The 18919-nt window shown below is 34.4% G+C and overlaps 1 protein-coding gene across 6 annotated transcripts in view; it reads left to right on the top strand.

The window, feature by feature from the left end:
- LOC131154158 (uncharacterized) overlaps nt 1–18919 on the top strand; it is a 34939-nt gene that overhangs the window by 13682 nt on the left and 2338 nt on the right. For 4 of the 6 annotated variants that reach the window (XM_058106725.1, XM_058106727.1, XM_058106730.1 and 1 more), the window contains 8 exons: nt 665–748; nt 832–950; nt 1205–1306; nt 13921–14037; nt 14361–14429; nt 14580–14646; nt 15153–15206; nt 15298–15387. In XM_058106725.1, coding sequence (XP_057962708.1) covers nt 665–748; nt 832–950; nt 1205–1306; nt 13921–14037; nt 14361–14429; nt 14580–14646; nt 15153–15206; nt 15298–15387 — 702 coding nt within the window. The remainder of the gene's footprint in view (nt 1–664; nt 749–831; nt 951–1204; nt 1307–13920; nt 14038–14360; nt 14430–14579; nt 14647–15152; nt 15207–15297; nt 15388–18919) is intronic. The other 2 variants (XM_058106726.1, XM_058106728.1) reach the window with 1 other exon arrangement.

The following is an 18919-nucleotide window of genomic DNA, read 5'->3' as shown; positions in this document are numbered from 1 at the left end:
GGCCAAGAAAAAATAAATGAAATTACAGATGGGTTAAACTTGTGACAAAATGCAATTTTTTTTTCCTGGAAAATAACAGTAGTATGGTCATGGATGTAGTGGAAATGCAAATGAGGATTCATGTTGCTGATCCCCACTAGATTTTTTATTTCCTTTATTTTTTGGCTGCATGATCCCATGTCGTTGTGAATATTCATTTACTTGAGTTGTTTGTGATATGACACCAGTTACACTTTCTATGAACTTCATCACAGGGTTTCCTGGAGGATGATTTGTAATTCAAGTGAATTTTTCAAATAGATCTGTTTGCTACTTCTCAATGTTAGATAAATTTGCCACTGTTACATTATTCATTTATTTATTTTTCAGCTTTGTCTCAGGCACTAAGCTTTGACTGTGAGTCTTGGATTTTCCATGCAGAGTCTCTAAAATGGCAAATAACTGATTGTGTAATTTAAGTATGAACAACTAAGAACAAATTCTGTATGAACCAGTCTTTTTAAATGCTTGTATCTCATACTTATGAGAGACAAAAAAAAAACTCTGGTGTTTTTCAGTATAATTTTACTTGGTTAATGCATCACATATATACAAATAATTTGCTTTGCCTCATTTATTTTCTTTAGTTGAAAATAGTTATTGACTTTATTTATCTTGAAAACAGAAGAAAATAAGCTCTTCAACAAATTTATTCGCTGTTGCGGTTGGAATAAGACAGAAAGAATATGTAAATAAGATGGTTAAGAGGGTAATCATCTAAATTTGTATGTTTTGCTACTCCCAAATTTCTGGCTATATTCATGGATAATTGCTCTATTTATTCCTTTTCAGTTTCTATCAAGTGGTTTCATTGTCATGCTTTTTCATTATGACGGTATTGTTGATGAATGGAAAGATTTGAAATGGAATGATCGTGTTATACATGTATCAGCAATCAACCAAACTAAATGGTAAGGCCTTAGCTTCTCAAAAAAATTTAATGGAAATTATGTCATCAATCATCATAAACATGTGCTTTAAGGTCACCATCTTTGTTATTGATGAATGATGATGATGAGCTAGTGGTCTGTCAAATTTCTTTCGTTAAGAAGTAATTGCAGGTTACAGTTATCACTTTCTTAGGGTTTAGGATCATCAATTCAGATGAAACATTTTAATAAATTTGTTTCCCTGGTTGTCAATTATGACATTGTTTATGATTTAGGTGGTTTGCCAAGCGTTTCCTACATCCAGAAATAGTTGCAGATTATGATTATGTTTTCCTATGGGATGAGGACCTGGGAGTGGAAAATTTCCACCCTAAACGGTATGTTAGAGCATTAAAACACAATATGTTACATGTGAGTTTTTTTATTTATTTTTATTTTTATTTTTTATTGTTATTTTTTATTGCATCTTTGTAATGTGTATTTCAAAATATTAGTTTGATATTATTATCATGTAAGGTTTGTGGAGTAGTGATGCCTTCAATTCGAGCAAACAAATGCAGCGTATCTTACATGTCATGAGCTGTGAGTTTGGTCTAGATGTTGCCTACTGCCAAGTTGTCAGATTTGTTTAGTTGGTAAAAGTTGGAGTAAGGTGATACTATTGAAATGTTGAAGCACCTGGTATTTTGGATCTCCTTGCAGCTTGAAGTGTGTATGTACAGTGACCTGTTGACAATTTGTGGTTAAAAAGCTTAAAGTGTTTATGTGCCACTTTTAAACTAAATCAATTGCTGACGTATCCCTTTCAGAAAAGGAATCAAAGCCCCAGTGTCCTAATACCCCTATGAATGGGCAGCCAATTCACCTGGTAAACATGTATCTAGCAATTATACATGTATATGATTCCATCAATCTAAAACATGACGATAAAAACCTTAATCGCATGAATCACTAATGGTGAACTTGCTAGAAATGAATTGGTGATGGGCTTGCACTAGGGATGAAAACCCTAGTTTTTTGCTTACCCAGTTACCTGATATTAAACAGGGCATCAAACCCAGGGATAGGGGTGTACTCAGTTTTATTCAGTTCGATTATGCCCTGAATCGGGTAGTCGGGTACTGAACTGAAACACTTTGTTTTTTATGAATCATAAATCAAAACCAAACCAGAAACCATTGGTTTATAAAAAACTGATGCAATTCTGCAATATAAATTTAATTTCTGTTTATGTGAAGTGTTGTTATTTATAGCTGCTAGGGGTATTTGTGTAATTTCTGAATTTTGAGGGGTTTATTTTTGTCAAATTAGCTTTTTTTTGGGGGGGGGGGGGGGGTTCATTTTGTAATATTTCAGGGTTTTTTTTATTTTTATTTTTTTATTTTTTATTATTTTTATTTTTTTATTTTTTATGATTGTAGTTATTTTGGTTAGGCTTTAGCAAAGTGGCTTAAAGGGGGTAATGTGCAAAATAGGAGTGGCTTCTTGTGGAAGCTTTAGGCCTAGTATAAATATGAGTCCTCAGCCACTTCTCCAGGGAGGTTTTTTGGCATTTATTTTTGAGCAGATTTCTTTCCAGAGCTCAGCTCCTGACCAGATAGGGTTTGAAGATTCAGAGGCTTGGGTTCTGAGGAGTTGACCCTGTGGTGCCTACCAATCCCTCCATTGCTGCTAAAGGTGTGGGAGGTTAGCAGAAAGCCGCTGTTACAGATATGAAAACATTGCCAAAATAGGTACAAATCTGAGGATAAACCTGCGGTTGTGCTAAAAAGCTTTTTTTTTTTGGGGGCATGCATAGAAACAGCAGTAAACTCTTTATTATTTGGAGGGTTTAGTAGTTATTTGAATAAAAAAAAAGTTGCTAAAACACTATCCTGAAATCTCAGTCTTTATTTCTGAATTTCTTGTTCTATTTCTTCACCTATTTGCATCAAATTGTATCGGAGCAAGTTTGATCTCGTGGGTTCATGGCTGCAAGGGGTGGAAGAGGAAATAGGGGGCATAGAGTTGGACTACTTAATCAGCTTGTTACACAATCTATGGGGTAATCAAGGCTGTCAAAATGATGGTGATAATGAATATGATTTTGTTGGGGGAGCAAGAAATGAAATAAATGAGCAATTTGAGGCTGAAATTGACAGATCTAGTGATGATAGGAGTTCTGAAAGTGAAAGGCCTGCACAACAAAATGAAAGGCCTCCAAGATGGGAAGATTGCATTATATGTGTTCGAAAAAATCCTAAAGTATAGTGTATGAGTAAATATTTCAAAATTTGGTGCTGATGTGGAAGCTGAAGAATTCTTGGACGGGGTTGATAGTATTGAGAGTAATTTTGAACGGAAAGATGTGCCTGAAGGGAGGAAAGTGAAGCTTTTGGGAGCAAAGCTCAGGGGACCTGCTTCTACTTGATGCAAACATTATCAAATTGATCGCAAGAACAGTGGGGAAAGGAAAATCAGAGGATGGGATTAGATGAAAGAGAAGTTGAGGGCTCAATTTCTAACCCAGTATTATGAGAAAACCTTGTGCTAAGGGTTCTAAACCTAAGGCAGCTTGGGAAGTCAGTCAAAGAGTACACCCAGGAGTTTCATAGGATTTCATTGAGGTGCAATCTTTCTGAAACTGACGTTTAAGGGTTGGTCGCTATGTGAATGGTCTAAATGACTGTACAAGACCAAGTAAGCTTGCAGCGTCCTTATGAGGTTAGTGATGCCTATTAGCTTGCACTAAAAGTTGAGTCACAATTTATACGCAACAAGCCTAAGAAGCCTGGTATGGAATGCAGCGGTGGTGCATCAACTAGTAAGGTGGGTAGAAGCACCATAAGTGGTCAGGCAGCAGTCCCTACATGTGCTAATAAACCTAACAGCAACAATAGTGAGAAAGTAGCCCAAGTTAACCAGGGGAATACAGTGGTGAAATGCTACAGATGCTTCAAGCTTGGTAGAAGTCCAACAAGTGTACAAAACAAGATGAAGGCTTACTGAGGATCTGGAGGCTGATGGTGAAGAGAATTTTGCAATTCTTGAGGACCGAGAGCAGCAACTGGAAGCTGAAAAGGATGCGGTGGAAGAAGGGATTGAGAGTGATGTCCTTGGTGAGGCTTTAGTCATTCGAAGGTGATTACTTTCCCCTTCAACCAGCTGTGATAATTGGCTAGGTAAGAAATATCTTCCGAACTAAATGCACAGCTGGTGGAAAGCTTTGCAACTTGATAATTGATAGTGGGAACAGTGAGAATCTGGTTTCTCAAGAGATGGTAGACACGCTGGCATTGAAAATAGGAAGACATCCACTGCCATATTGGATTTTGTGGTTTAACAAAGGAAATGAGATAATCATCTCTTCAAGATGCCTTGTTAATTTCTCAGTCTGTTGACAATTTGCATATTCTACAAGAAATTGATAAATTAGTTGCTTCTACCAGAGCCAAATCAAGGGTAAGACAGCAACAGAATGCTGGAAATGTGGGGGATGCTCTACTATCTCTAGAGAAATCTTCACATGTGAGACACAAAGAATCTGTTGATCGTCATTGCAAGTTTAGAAATGATAAATTGAGACATGGGCTATGAAGTGCACTTAGTGCAGTCATAAGGATGAATTCCAAACTAGGAAAATTTCAAAAATGTTTACCGGCAAAGGAGAAGATGTGGCAAAAAGGGCAAACAAGGAGCAGGAAATTGAAAGAGAATGATAATCACTTCTGATTTATAGTCATGTGGAAAGGAAAGCCTGACAATCAAAAGTCTTAGATAAGCAAATAGGAGCATATGTTGAATGATGTCAAGATGTATGATCCAACTCTACAAGGAAGCTGCTAATCAACATAGGCAGTTCAAGGAGTATCAGGTTGGTGACTAGGTGATGGTTTTCCTTCGGAAAGAGAGATTTCTGTGCTTACCACAAGTTGAAAAGTTGAAAGATTGGGCCTTGCAAAGTTTGTGCAAATTTGATGAGAATGCCTATGAAGTTGAACTCCCTCACGGCTTGGATATATCACCAATCTTTAAAGTGGCTGATTTGTGCCCATTCCATGGTCATATACAAAGTGTTGAGTGCAATAACTCCACCAAAGTCACTTCCAGAAAAGCAGAAACAAAGTTGAGGATGTCATGCATGTGCGAGAGGTGAAGACTAGGGCTAGACTTTATTTCAGATTCTTGGTAAAATGGGCTGGCAGGCCAGATTATGAGAATTCATGGATTAGCTATAAGGAATCATGATGATTGACCCTAACAAGTGCTGTGCAGCAAAGATGACAACTCGCATGGAGGTGAGCCTTTTCTAAGGAGGGGGGAATGATGCAATTCTGCAATATAAATTTAGTTTTCTGTTTATGCCAAGTGTCGTTATTTATGGCTGCCATGGTTATTTTTTCTATTTTATGAATTTTGGGGGTTTGTTTATGTCAAATTAGCTTGAGGGGCCATTCTGTAATATTTCAGGGGTTTTTTTTTTTTTTTTTGTGATTGTAGATATTTTTGGTGGGGCTTTAGAAGATAAGTGGTTGTTAGAGGGGTTATGTGCAAAATAGGAGTTGGCTTCTCTTAGAAGCTTTAGGCCTAATATAAATAGAAGTCCTCTGCCACTTTTCCAGGGCATTTTTTTAGCATTTATCTTTGAGAAGATTTCTTTCCAGAGCTCAGCTCCAGACCAGCAATGGTTTGAATATTTTGAGGCTTAGATTTTGAGGAGTCGGTCCTGCGCACCTACTAATGTCTCCATCACTGCTAAATGCGTGAGAGACTAGCAGAAAGCTGCTGTTACAGTTCTGAAACAGTGCCAAAACACTAATCTGAGGTTTAACCTGCTGTTGTGCAAAAACACTGTCCTATTTTTTTGATGTGCATAGAAACAGCACTAATCTCTTTATTATTTGGAGGATTTAGTAGTTATTTGAATAAAGAAAAGTTGCTAAAACACTGTCCTGAAATCTCAGTCCTTTTTTTTTTTGAATTTCTTGTTCTATTTCTACAGCTGTTTGCATCAAAGACCCAAACCGTTGGTTTAACGGTTCGGTTTGGTTAGTTTTTGTTTTTCAATGTTTAAACTAAAAGTTCAACTTGCTGGGGCAAGGAGCCAAGCTGAATGTAGAATCTTTGCCCATGGGCAACAGTCTTCATGGACTCTTAACAAGTGCCAGGAGGTGTGAAAGAAGTAGCGTAGACTCTCCACATTTATAGAACCCCTTCTGGCCTTCCCTTGAACTACTGTAGCGAACAATGTGCTGTACGCAGGTTTTAACTTTTAAATTATAATAATTTTTAATTGAATGTTGGAATAAGTAATGACTAATTAGAGGGCACAGTAAATTAATAGAGCATGAATATATTGTGCACTATGTATAAATTTAATATATTTTAATTCAGTTTTTGGTTTTTCCAGTTCGTTTATTCTTAGAAACAGAAACAGATACTGAAACTGAAGAAAAAAAGACCGAACCAAAACTTATCTAGGTCTGGTTAAGTTTTGGTTTTCAGTTTTTCAGTAATTTTTGCGTAACACTACCCAGAGAGATCACTGCCCATTCAATCATGTTAGAGAGGCAGCTGCCTTGTTTATGGTTATTTATGGCTTATCAAGCTGTGGGTAGATCTTCTCTCTAGAAAATACTATATTATAATGTGACTGATCCAGGAGGGTCTTCTCCTCTGGTTGGCTTTATTCTCTCCTTATGTCTCCTTTAATACTTCTTTCATCCTTACCCTTGTTCTCTTGATTCTAATAAGGAAGCCAAATATTGAATCCTATCCTAAACCAAAAACCAATGAGTCTTCCTCCCCCTAAATATGGGAGTGTTCCTTTCCATCCAAATACCCCCACAGCACAGCATATAACCTACTTTTCCATAAGGTTGACCTCTCTTTACTCCTACCAACCTAAAAATGAAATGGCAAGCATATTCTCTTGTGAGTCTTTCAAACCCAATTGTCTCCAATAATACCAAATAATTTGTTCCATTTCCTCCTTGAGAAAGAACAGTGCATAAACAAATGAGAGGCATATTATAACTATATTGAAGCAGAGGAAGCACATATTTGGAGGTAATGCCTTAGAATGCCTCCTATTCTACATCAGATCATTATTGTTAACTCTATTATGAACAACCAACCAAATTAAAAAGCTTTAATTTTATAGGGAACTTTGGTTTACATTGGATAAAAAAACTCAAAAGAATGATTTGCAAGAGAAGTCTCCAGAAGAATCCAACACCTACTTCCGCACATCCTCCCTATTGGAAGGACGACACCCTAGCAAAGAATATAATTCCTCCACCTCCTTGTCATTAGTAGATTGAAGTGGATATCCCATGAAATGTTCTCCCCATTACATAGAACGAAAGAAGAAACAGCCCCATTAATATAGAATTGAGATGTACATCCCAAAGGACCCAAAAGAAGATCTTAAACCCATGTTAGCATCCTAACCATATGCCTGTAATCCAAATCTTTTAATCACTTTGTGCCCAAGGGGAGTAGGAGACCTGGTAAGCATGGAAAACAACCACTATTACGAACTTTGGAAACCTTATTGTGTAGGCACGTGCTTGATTAGGTATGGCGTAGGCTTATCATGCACATGCTCAACTGTTGCAAATGTGGAGGCTTGGGCATATGATGTGGTATGCCAATGCAATGCAAGAGCAACCCTTGGTATGGACAAGGATAGGCATCAACAACTAGACTCCAAATTTTAAATGACCATAGAGTGAGAAAAAAAACATTATGGAACAATCCAAGGATTTTGCAATTTTCCTGACCAACATAAGATTTAGGGGGAACTTAGGAACATATAAATGCTATGCTTGCCTTTGGTGCTCCAGAGAAAAAAATGTTGACCAAACTAGTACCCATACATCTTATGATAGGTACCCAAAGATGGGACAGAAGAAAGAGAGAGAAAGTGAATATAGTGCTCATGCATTATGTTTGACTGATATCACTATAAACACGCTTAAAATTGATTATTTTGGTGCACGAGATAGAGAGATATTGCAACATTGGAGTGAGTTTCTCTTGCATACTCAAGTTCACTTTAATTTTCTTAGAGAGAGCCATGCGTTCTAAATGCACATCCATTATGTTTGATTGGTATCACTATGAACATGCTTAGAATATTATTTTGATTTATGTGACTGAGAGCACGCTATGTTTTTGATCAACCATATGTTGCTTGTTCCATTGTTGTGTGCTTTTAGATTATTTGTTTGAGTATGATTATGTTTTTCTCATCATGTTGTTTGCGTTGCATACTTCGAAAGGATTAGTCTGTTTAGTTTAGTTCTCTAGAAGCATTTTTTAGGGATGCGATTATTGATTAGTTGGCAGCATGATAATTGTTTTTGTGCATTTTCTTATAGTGTGCTTATATTGCATAATGATTGTGTGAAATTTGTGTGTGCATGTGCATGTGTTGACCATAGAGTCAAGTCTAGAGAAGGGGGTGGGGGGGGGGGGGGGGGTGAATGGACTCTTTTGAGGATTTTAGTTTTCCTTTACAAAATAACAAATCTTGGCAAGATGCAAACAATTATATCACAATATAAATAATGTAAATCATGCACAAGATATAAATGAAAAAGTATAGGAAAGAGAAGTTTGACAAACGATATTAACGTGGTTCAATCTCTTGCCTACGTCCACGCCTTGAGACACACTCAAGGATTCCACAATCCTTCACTGATGGAGAAACCTTTACAAACGGGAACAAATCTCTATTGCTCACCAAGTACCTTCACATGGGAACCAATCCCTTTCGCTCACCAAGAGCCGCAAGGTTCACCAAGAATCCTTGCATCGGTTCACCAAGAACCTTCAATCATGGTTCAACAAGAACCCTTCGCAACTCGGTTCACCAAGAACCCTTTGCAACAAGAAGATGAATTACAAAGAAAGCTCCTTGAATGAGCGGATATTTGGTACAACACAAACCTCACCCAAATCTCTTAAGTAATGAATCAACACAAGATTAGAGAGCAAAAGAGAGATTGAACACAAAAATGATGAACTAAAATGTAGTTTGCTTGGGAACGATAATCACTAAATGTTAATAACTAAGAATCAATGTTTAAACAAGTCTTTGGACTTGTATTTATGGGCAAATTGGGTTCCTAGCTGTTTTATAGCTGTTGGCTTAAAATATTAATTGATTACTTTGAAAACTAGTCATTTATAGCTATTGGGGCTTGAATCCAGGCACAAACCATCGACTGATTGCCCCAATCAGTCGATTGTTTCATTTGGGCGACATTCTGCCTGTAACCGTCGACTGATTACCCCAAACCGTCGACTGATTACCCAAATTAGTGAAAGTCTTCAACATGAAAGTTTTAAAAGTTATGCTCCAAGTACTGAAGGATGTTTAGGAAATTTGAGAGGTGCATAACTGAGGTTTTAAACCCAACGAGGACCAAGTTTTTAAAAGATTATTACACTAATATGATTTAAAACTTGTCCCATATAAAAATACATTTGAGTAAAGGATATTTTTATAAAATTCTTTGTTTTGTCTTTGAAAACCATGAGTCTTAAACTTATGACTTAGTGATATCCTATGTACTCTTACGAACTAGCATGCACATGCAATTTGCTCAACTCTTGCTCAATGATCATACGGAAAACAATATTGCAAGAGTTACAATAAACACTACATCAAACACTCCCCATTACATATGATGCTACATTAGCTTCCTTGGATGTGCTTGAGTTTTTCCGAGTGTCTTTTTGATCTTTCCTACTCGAACGTCTATTTGGTCCGATCTTTGCCTTTGATCCAGTACCTTCATGTATTTGTCACTTATTCCTGTACTTTACGTGATCTGCAAAGATAGAATACACTTGGAACTACAAATAGGTTAATATCATCAAAACACATTAAATATGATTATATAGCCACTAAGGCTAACAACATGAATTTTGTTTCAACCCCTTTCTTCAGCGAAGGTATGAACTACTATGGATTTGATTCCTTATTCAAATGAGTGCAAGTAGGTTTCTTGGAGTTTCATCCGAAGTCCAAATCCATGACCAAAACACGTTTATGTTTTCTTTAACATTATTATTTTTTTCCTTTTAGAATATGGTGATTTTGCAATCGTTAATGTATTTATTTTAGTTATTGCTAGAGGTTAACTAGTAGATGAAAAGGGTTTTTGAGCATGGCTGTTGATTGGGAATGTCTATCTTTTTTTCTTCTTGTTTCGGTTTTTTTTCCACCATCTGATTTGTTTATGTTTGACGGTGGTAGGTTTAGTTGAAGTTCATTAAGCTTCTCAATTTGTAACTTAATCTTGAATCTTAGACTCCCTTTTTTAGGCTGCCTTTTGAAACTTGGAGTACGTTTTTTTGCTTATTTTCCGAGTGATTGGATGCCCATTATTTAAAGGTTGCTTATTTGGGGATGATGGTAGATGGGGACTTCTCAACATCAGGTTATGTGTTAAGAGGTAGTGGTCCACTAGGATTTCTATCCACTTAAGGCTTAAGGGTTGTGGTCCTTGCATTAGGATGGGTAAGTTTCTATTACTCAATCAAAATTAAATACATTTGTGCTGTTGGCCCAATCTAGGGTTCCTATCACATGATTTCTTAATTTAGGAATAATGGTTTGTCCCAATCCTGAAAAACTTGGAAAGAATCCAAAACCATTTCATCATTTGGAAATCCATGTTTTGCAAAAATATCATTTTTAAAAATAATATAAGTTTCTAAGTAATTTTTTGAATTAAATATTTTTTAGTGGGCCCAAGGGCGGGGGTCACAATATGCATTTTTCTTTCTCTTCTCTTTTTTTATTTTTTTTTTTCGTGTAAATTTCCTTACAAACTATCCATAATATTTGATTTCAACAAGAAATGGTATCATATCCTTGATTGTTTTCAGTTGTGTGATGATGTTAATAGAAATTGTATTTAGGATGTTTAATCTCTCATCATTAGAGTTTTACCTGAAGCAACACGTATTCATTATTCGCCGATCTTAATGAGTTTATGGTATTCATTATTTGCTGATCTTAAGAGTTTATGGATTTGGAGAATATTGCTTTCACCATTAATGATAGCCCTTTGTTGTTGTGTTCTGCACCTTCCTTGGGATTTTTTGATATTTTAAAATTTTCCAACAAGGAGAAGTTAACTTCGAAAGACCACAAACAGAGACTATTTATTTATTTATTTTTTGGGGTTAATTTTTTTGAATTCTTGTCGTAGATATATTGATGCCATCAAGGATATGTACGATAGAGTAGTGACTAGTATTAAGACTGAAGGAGGAGAATCTAAAGAATTTCCAATCACAAGAGGGGTACATAAGGGTTCTAATTTGAGTGTATATCTTTTTGCTTTAGCCTCTATTTGGGAGCACTTAAAAATAAGTGCTTATAGAACCTATCACTTAAAATAAGCGCTTCTACTAAAAAAGTGACGTTTGGCTTAGACTGCAATAAACACTTCTTGGAAAAAGTGCTTTTCCAGAACCTCTTTTTTGAGAACAGTTGAAATGAAGTTTGAGAAGCAATCTAACATAGCTTTTTGGCCACTTATAAGTGACTGTTCATAGGTGGGGTAAATTTTGTAAATATAAGAAACTGTAGTGGCTTTTTTTTTTTTTAATTTTAAAAAACATATTAGAAGATAATCATGTATTATTTTATTATGTACTATAATATATTAATTATTGATGAAACATAATTCAATTTTGGAATGTGGAAGAGGAACTATCTTTTAATTTAAATTAATATTTAAAAATAAAAAATGCTAATTTAATTGATAATATTGTTTTAACATAAATTAATATGATAATCATATGTTATAAATGTAAATTAAGAACAAGATTATTATTAATCAAAAAATAATATCATATTATTTTTATGTAATAAAATTTTTTGAATGTTAATTAAAAATAACAATTAACATTATTATTAATTAAATTTTTGATTAAAAATATTATATTTTTAATTTAGAATATATTATAAAATAATTATATATTGTTTTACTATGTATTATAATATATTAATAAAGTATAATTAAATTTTGGAAATGAATAAAAAGAACCGTCTATAAATTTAAATTAACATTAACTAAATTGAAAATTCTAATTTAGTTATTAATACCATTTTTAACATAAATTAATGTGATAATTATATGTTATAAATATATATTAATAACAAGATTATTGTTAGTCAATAAATAATAATATTATATCATTTAATTCATAGAAAATATTTAGATTTTAATTATAAATTTAATATGATTATCATTTAAAATTTTAATCATAAAATATTAATATTTTTATGTAAAATATATCTAAATGTAATTGTATATTATTTTACTATGTATTATGACACATTAGTTATTATAACTAAATTCTAGATTTAACAAAAGCTATCTATTAATTTAAATTAACATTAATTGAATTAAAAATTTTAATTTAATGAATAATATTATTTTATCATAAATTAATATGGTGGTAATAAATAAATATGCATTAATGACAACATTATTATTAATTAAAAGTAAAAATCTTATATTATTTTATTTAATAGAAAATATTTCAATTTTAATTAAAATAATTATTAATGAAATTGTTAATTAAAAAATTTTAATATTTTTAATTTAAAATGTATTTAAAAATAATTATGTAGCACCTTATAATAAAGTAAGTATCCAAATATTACTTATTTTAAATATAACAAAACACCACTTATAACTATCAACACTTTTCCAATTTAAAACTACTTATTTATTAAATTCAGCACTTTTTCTAAACAATATTTTTGCATAAGTGGTTTCAAAAGATCCCTAGTAATTGATGAACTCACTAGGAGTATCCAAAATGAGATCCCTTGGTGTATGTTGTTTGCAGATGATATTGCTCTTATTGATAAAAGTAGAAATAGAGTAGAATAGAAGTTAAAACTTTGGAGAAAAACTTTAGAGTCTAGAGGATTTAGAATAAGTAGATATAAGTCAGAATATATGAAATGTAACTTTAGTGAGGGGGGAATATTGGAGATAAGATCAAAATTGATAATCCAGGAATTAATAGCACTAGTAGATTTTGGTACCTTGGATCTATCATGCCAGTGAAGGGAGAGTTTGAAGAGAATGTAATACATAGAGTTAAAGCAGGTTGGCTAAAAATGAGAAATGCTTTAGGTGTGCTATGTAACAATAGAACACCCTTAAAATTAAGAAGAAAATTTTGTAGTACGACTATAAGACCAGCCATGCTATATGGATCAGGATGTTGGACGACTAAGAAGCAACATTTGCAAAAAGTAAAAGTTGCAGAAATGTGGATGTTAAGGTGGATGAGTGGTGTAACTTTAAAGGACAAATTAAGGAACAAACATATTTGCAATAAGGTCGGCATAGCTCTAGAAAAAGATAAGATAAGATAAGAGAGGGGCGACTTACAGATGGTTTGGACGTTTGAAGCGTAGGCCAAGTAGTGCAACAGTGAGGTCCGTGAGGAGGAGTGACTAAGTTATTGTTAGTGGTTGTAGAAGGGGTAGAGGTAGACCCAAAATAACCTGGGAAGTGGTAGTGAGAAAGGATCATATAACCCTTAAATTGGCAGAGGAAAGTGCGCTAGATCGGGGAATTGGTGGAAAAGGATTCATATAGCCGATTCCACCTATTGGGACTTAAGACTACATCTTCTTCTTGTTGTATCTTAGTTTCAATTGCTTAGCAGCAACTGAAATCCATTCAGACGAGTTCTTGCAAAACTATGCAAAATTCCACACTATAGCAGAAGAAATAGATAGTTCTTTTTGCTTCGTTCATGGGGGGAGAATCTTGTTTAATTTTATCTTATTTTGAATTGCTTAGCAGCAATTTAAATCCTCCCAGACGAGTTCTTGATAAATTATAGCTGAGGAAATACATCTGTTTTTTATTTATTCATGAGAAGCCAAGTAGTAGTTTATATTATATGGTTATTTATTTTTTAGATTCTTAAACTAGATTGCCTTTGATACTTGTAGATATTTATCAATCATTAAATCCGAAGGGCTTGAGATTTCACAGCCTGCTCTTGATCCTGTCAAATCAGAGGTGCATCACCAAATTACTGCTCGTGGGAGAAGATCAAATGTGCACAGGTATTTCGCATAAAAGGGCAGTTGAAATTATCTGTTAGTGCATTTTTGGAATCTTGAAACCGTTGTGCCTCAAAATGGCTAGTTGCTATCCTCTGCTTTAGTTGACCTATGTATTATCTTGCATGACATGTTAAATTTGTTTCTTGTAATGTGTGGCCTTTGAGTTTGTTCATCGATTAATACTAAAGTTCTAGCCATATATATTATAGATATCTCCTGTTTCGCTATGCATTCTTTTGACTTTGGTTGAAATAAGGTTTGCCTTTGTGGCAGTTTACTTCAATATGCATTTTGTAAGTGGTTTCACTCCATTGTGCTAGCAGGAGAATTTACAAGCCTGGTGCTAGCGGTAAGGGGTGTGACAAGAATAGTAGAGCTCCTCCATGCACGGGGTAAATAATTATATATTCTTAAATGCTGGTAAAAGGTGGTGCTGTTCTACATTATTTTTTTGGAAAAATTATCTATTCCTAAACCTCTCATTAAAAAAATGATGGAAGCTATAACTTGAGGAGACCTGAGATCAGGAGTCTGTGCTACAGGTGGATAGAAGTGATGGCTCCTGTTTTCTCAAAAGCTGCCTGGCGCTGTGTATGGCATATGATTCAGGTGTGCCTTCTCTGGCATATTTATTATTCTGGCTATTTAGATGCAATATGCAGGACAGCAGGAGCAATATTTTTAAGCTATTAGAAGTCAAACTGAGTAAACCATGAACAGAAATGAGTTTCTTAATTGCTTTTATTGTATTTTTGGTGTATATGTGCATGCATATGTATATATAATTTGTTATCATTATCCACACAATGTATATATAATATATGTATATATATATATATATATATATATAACATTTATTTGGTTATCATTATTGGATAACTTTGTGAGCTAAACATAACTGTAGGGTGTGAGATTGGGTTGCTAAGGTTGTTAAGTTCCCTCTCTTCACCTTTGGTTCTGGGGTTTTACTCTTTTTTTTTTTTTTTAGGGGGAAGGTGGGGTTGCATGAAGGTTCCTAATTTATAACCAATTTACCAACATTGATTATCATGTTGGTTTTTATGGCTTACTATAGCTTTGTTATTACATTAATTGCTCTTTCGTACCTTTCACAGAATGACTTGGTCCATGCTTGGGGCCTCGATATGCAGCTCGGTTATTGTGCACAGGCAATCTTTCTTTTCATTCTTTTTCTCTTGTTGTCATTTTCTCTATCATGTTTTCGTGCCTTATTTGATTCTAGTGGCCTTCCTGTGACAGGGCGATCGAACTAAAAATGTAGGGGTTGTGGACTCTGAGTACATAGTTCACTACGGTTTCCCCACGCTTGGAGGCATTGCTGAAAACAAGGTTAGAAATAGTATCCATGCCACACAAATTGCAATATAATGTCATCATATTGAACTTTTGTCTGGTTGATTCAGAGTATGTCTCCATCTATTTGATATATTTCCTAGATAGATATTGCATCTACCAGGTTATGGGTGTTATTCTTATCAAATTTACATTCCCAATTTTGTACTTCATTGCCCAGGTCTGGTTTGTTGCTGCATTCATTTGTTTTTTTAATGTCACTGCATTTCATGTCCTCCAATTTTACAATCATGTTCTTTTAAAGGTGCCTTAATTTGAATCGAATCTTGTCAAGCATCTTAAACAATTACATAACCTCTCACTCTCCCCTTAATGTAGGTAAGATGGTCACTTGAGCTTTGATCCTCTTGTTAGCTTTTTATGTGCACATAACGCTTGTTCTAGGCATGGGTTTGCTGGTTACTTTCTGGCCCCATTCATGCAAACTCTTAACAAATAGGTTTGTTTCCTTGGGTGAAAGTAAAGAGGCAATGACATCATGATGACATCATGATGTTAAATCATGGCCTGCATACACTAAAAGAACGGGGGCTATTGCTGCTGTTGTTTTCCTTTTTGGTGGTGTGTGGTTTTGATTTCTAGCAACTATATCTTACATCTACTGGGCTATGAAGGTTTATATATAAAGGTCCTCCGATTAAAGTCCTAAGTTGACACCAAGGTTGTCAAAATTGGAATCATACATGGGATTGCTGGGATGGTTGGCTGCAGCGGATCATAAACTCGAATCAAGGATTATAAGATTCTACTAACAATGTAAAATAAGTATAAAAAAGAATTTATATGTTACTTTTCATAAATTTAAATGTCATAAACCTAAAATTTATCTGGTATATGTTCAAGACTAGGAAAAAGTAGCTATAAGGTAGAGCTCCCATGTAACAAGGAGACAAGTGTTCAAATTGTTGCATTCTTAACTCAATCAAAATGCGCCTTATAATGGGAAAAAAATAGATACTATAGAAAAAGAAAAGAAAATAAAAGCATAATATTTTACTCAAATTAGTCAAAAAACAATTATAAAACATGAACATCTAAAATATATGTAAAAAAATTAGCAAACAAGTAACCAGAGCCAAATTTTCAAGTTAGCTCACTACCACTATTTGGTTTGCCTCTATCAGTGAGATCATCATGGGTGGTCTCATGAAGCCCATCATTAAAATTTTGGTGGTGATCATCATTATTATCATCCAATGCATCAGTGGATTAAATATCTAGATTCATTCTCAACCAAGTAGTCCAATCTTTCTACAAGTTATACAAAACATACACCAAGACTGTAAAACAATTAATTTAGTAAAAAATTATCTAAATTCATCCTCAACCTAAATACTGATGTTTGATGTTTGAGCCACTTAATGAACATTTATCTAAAAATAAATTTGAGTCCATAATCTTGTTAATGTTAGATAAATCAAATGATTTCCCTAGTTGTCCAATCCTTCTATAAATACAGGACGAACACCAGGACTGTAGTATGATCCTATACTGATCCTACCAATTTGTGATTTTATACAGGATTAGGGATAGTTTTGGCAAAGTAGGATCATAGATCGTACAATCCCATGATGGTTGACAGACATGGTCTAAATTTTGTTGCAGTAATGTTTTTGTGCTTGACAAAATGGACGTAATTTTAGTTTGCTTCCAAGGTTTAGCGTTATTTTCAATCAGAGTTTTAAATTTCAGAAAATTTGCCAAAATTTTGGATTTTGAGAGGGTTCTAAAGAAAAACAGGTTTCAATTTCCATTTTGAATAATTTTTTCTGAAGTTTTGGGAATTGTTGAAATCTATTATAAGTTTCCAGTGTTTCTTCAAGTCTAAATTGAAATTTCTGTAAATTGAGGCCCTCAAAATTTCTGTCGAGGAAGTTTTAGTTTTCAACATCCACCTTTCCCCCCACACCAAACCACACATTTTAAAGTTTTAATTGAGCTAATGTCCTACTTAATTTCAAGTTAATTATCAGGTAGCCCTGTGTTAGATTAGGATTAACTAACAGCCAAGATCACATGAAAATCATGGGGTATTTGAAGGAGGCATCTGGCTGGTGTTTGAAAATACACCCACCCTTCCTTTCTCCCCCATGGTGAAAAAAAAGAGAGACCAATGCTTGAAGCAAGGATTCAAAACAGAAGTAATTATCTTTTAAAATATTGAGAATGATAACCCCTTTGATATTTATGACATACGCGGGTATTGTCACTATTTTCAATGCATTTATTTTGTGAATTTTCATTTTTATTTCGTTGTTAAAAGTAGATATGTTAAGCTTTGAGAAATGAGAAGAGAAGAAATCTTCCAACTATTCCTTCTCTTAGGGATGTATTTATATTAAAGTATGTATGAAATTGCTCTCATACCCTATATACATTAATAGCTATTCATAATTCTCACCCTCAAGCTTAACTATAAATATTATAGCCTTTGTCACATGAGATCCCAAAACAAACTGAAACTAATGCCTTAGAAAACAAATCAGCAATTGCATACAAGGAGAGATGCAAGTAGTACAAACACGTCCAGTCAAAGAGTTTTTCCCCACACCAAGCGAGTCAACCTCATTGTGTTAAGTGTGCTCATGAAAGATTTAATTCGAAGCTCTATAAATAGCGAACTAATTGTCAGGGTATATTTCATTGATAGTATAGGAGTAAAACCATGTTGTTGCAAGAGATGATACCACATTAGTTCACATGTAAATACGGGAGATTGCCCAGTACTCCACTTCCGAACTTGATTAAGCGCACACCATTTCTTTCCTTTTCATGAAACAAAGGTTACATTTGCTTTGCCGAATGTGTATTCCTAGAAATCGAATGAAATGAGACAGGGACTATAATAAAAACTGTATTGAGGATACAATATCAGTGAAAATAAACACTGAACTGTGCTAAATTTAAGGGCTAGAGTTCATTTCTTTTCTGGTTCAAAACCAAGAATTTGCATGTGTGAACATGGGTGCGGCTGCCACCAAAAAATTAGCTGAAGAATGCTAGCAAGTGTCCTGAGCATTAATCTCACAATAATGGAAATTTTGATCATGACGAAACCTGGATCAGCTAGCACTAGCCAGCCTATTTTTTGTGCCTGAACATTAATTCAAGAATTTGATGGGGACTAGCGCCACTAAGTGCGCTGATGTTAGTTATGAAGAAACTTCAGACACTAAATTAGTATCATTTGTGATAGATAGTGGATCTTGGTACATCGTTGGAGATACCCTTCAATGAATTCCAGCATCTGGAAACTCTTGGTCATACAATTTTGCAGGTGCCTATCCTTTGGGTTGTTATCGAGGCATTCCTACCCCTTAAGATCTCACTGTAATTACACCTTTTCCTGACTTGATGCCTTTTTGTTCTTTTTTATTTCTAGTTGGGCAGCTTTCCTTGTGGTATTCCCTTTCCACTGTATAAATCAGCATTGATCAGTAAGACCATTGTGGTTGTACCATGTGCATATCTTTTCCTCTCTCTAACAAGACCTTTCATTTGTTTTGGG

This window comes from Malania oleifera, chromosome 4, assembly GCF_029873635.1.
Source record: "Malania oleifera isolate guangnan ecotype guangnan chromosome 4, ASM2987363v1, whole genome shotgun sequence".
Classification (NCBI taxonomy): domain Eukaryota; kingdom Viridiplantae; phylum Streptophyta; class Magnoliopsida; order Santalales; family Ximeniaceae; genus Malania; species Malania oleifera.
Note: the sequence above shows the minus strand (reverse complement) of the source record. Positions and strands in the feature narration are given on the sequence as shown.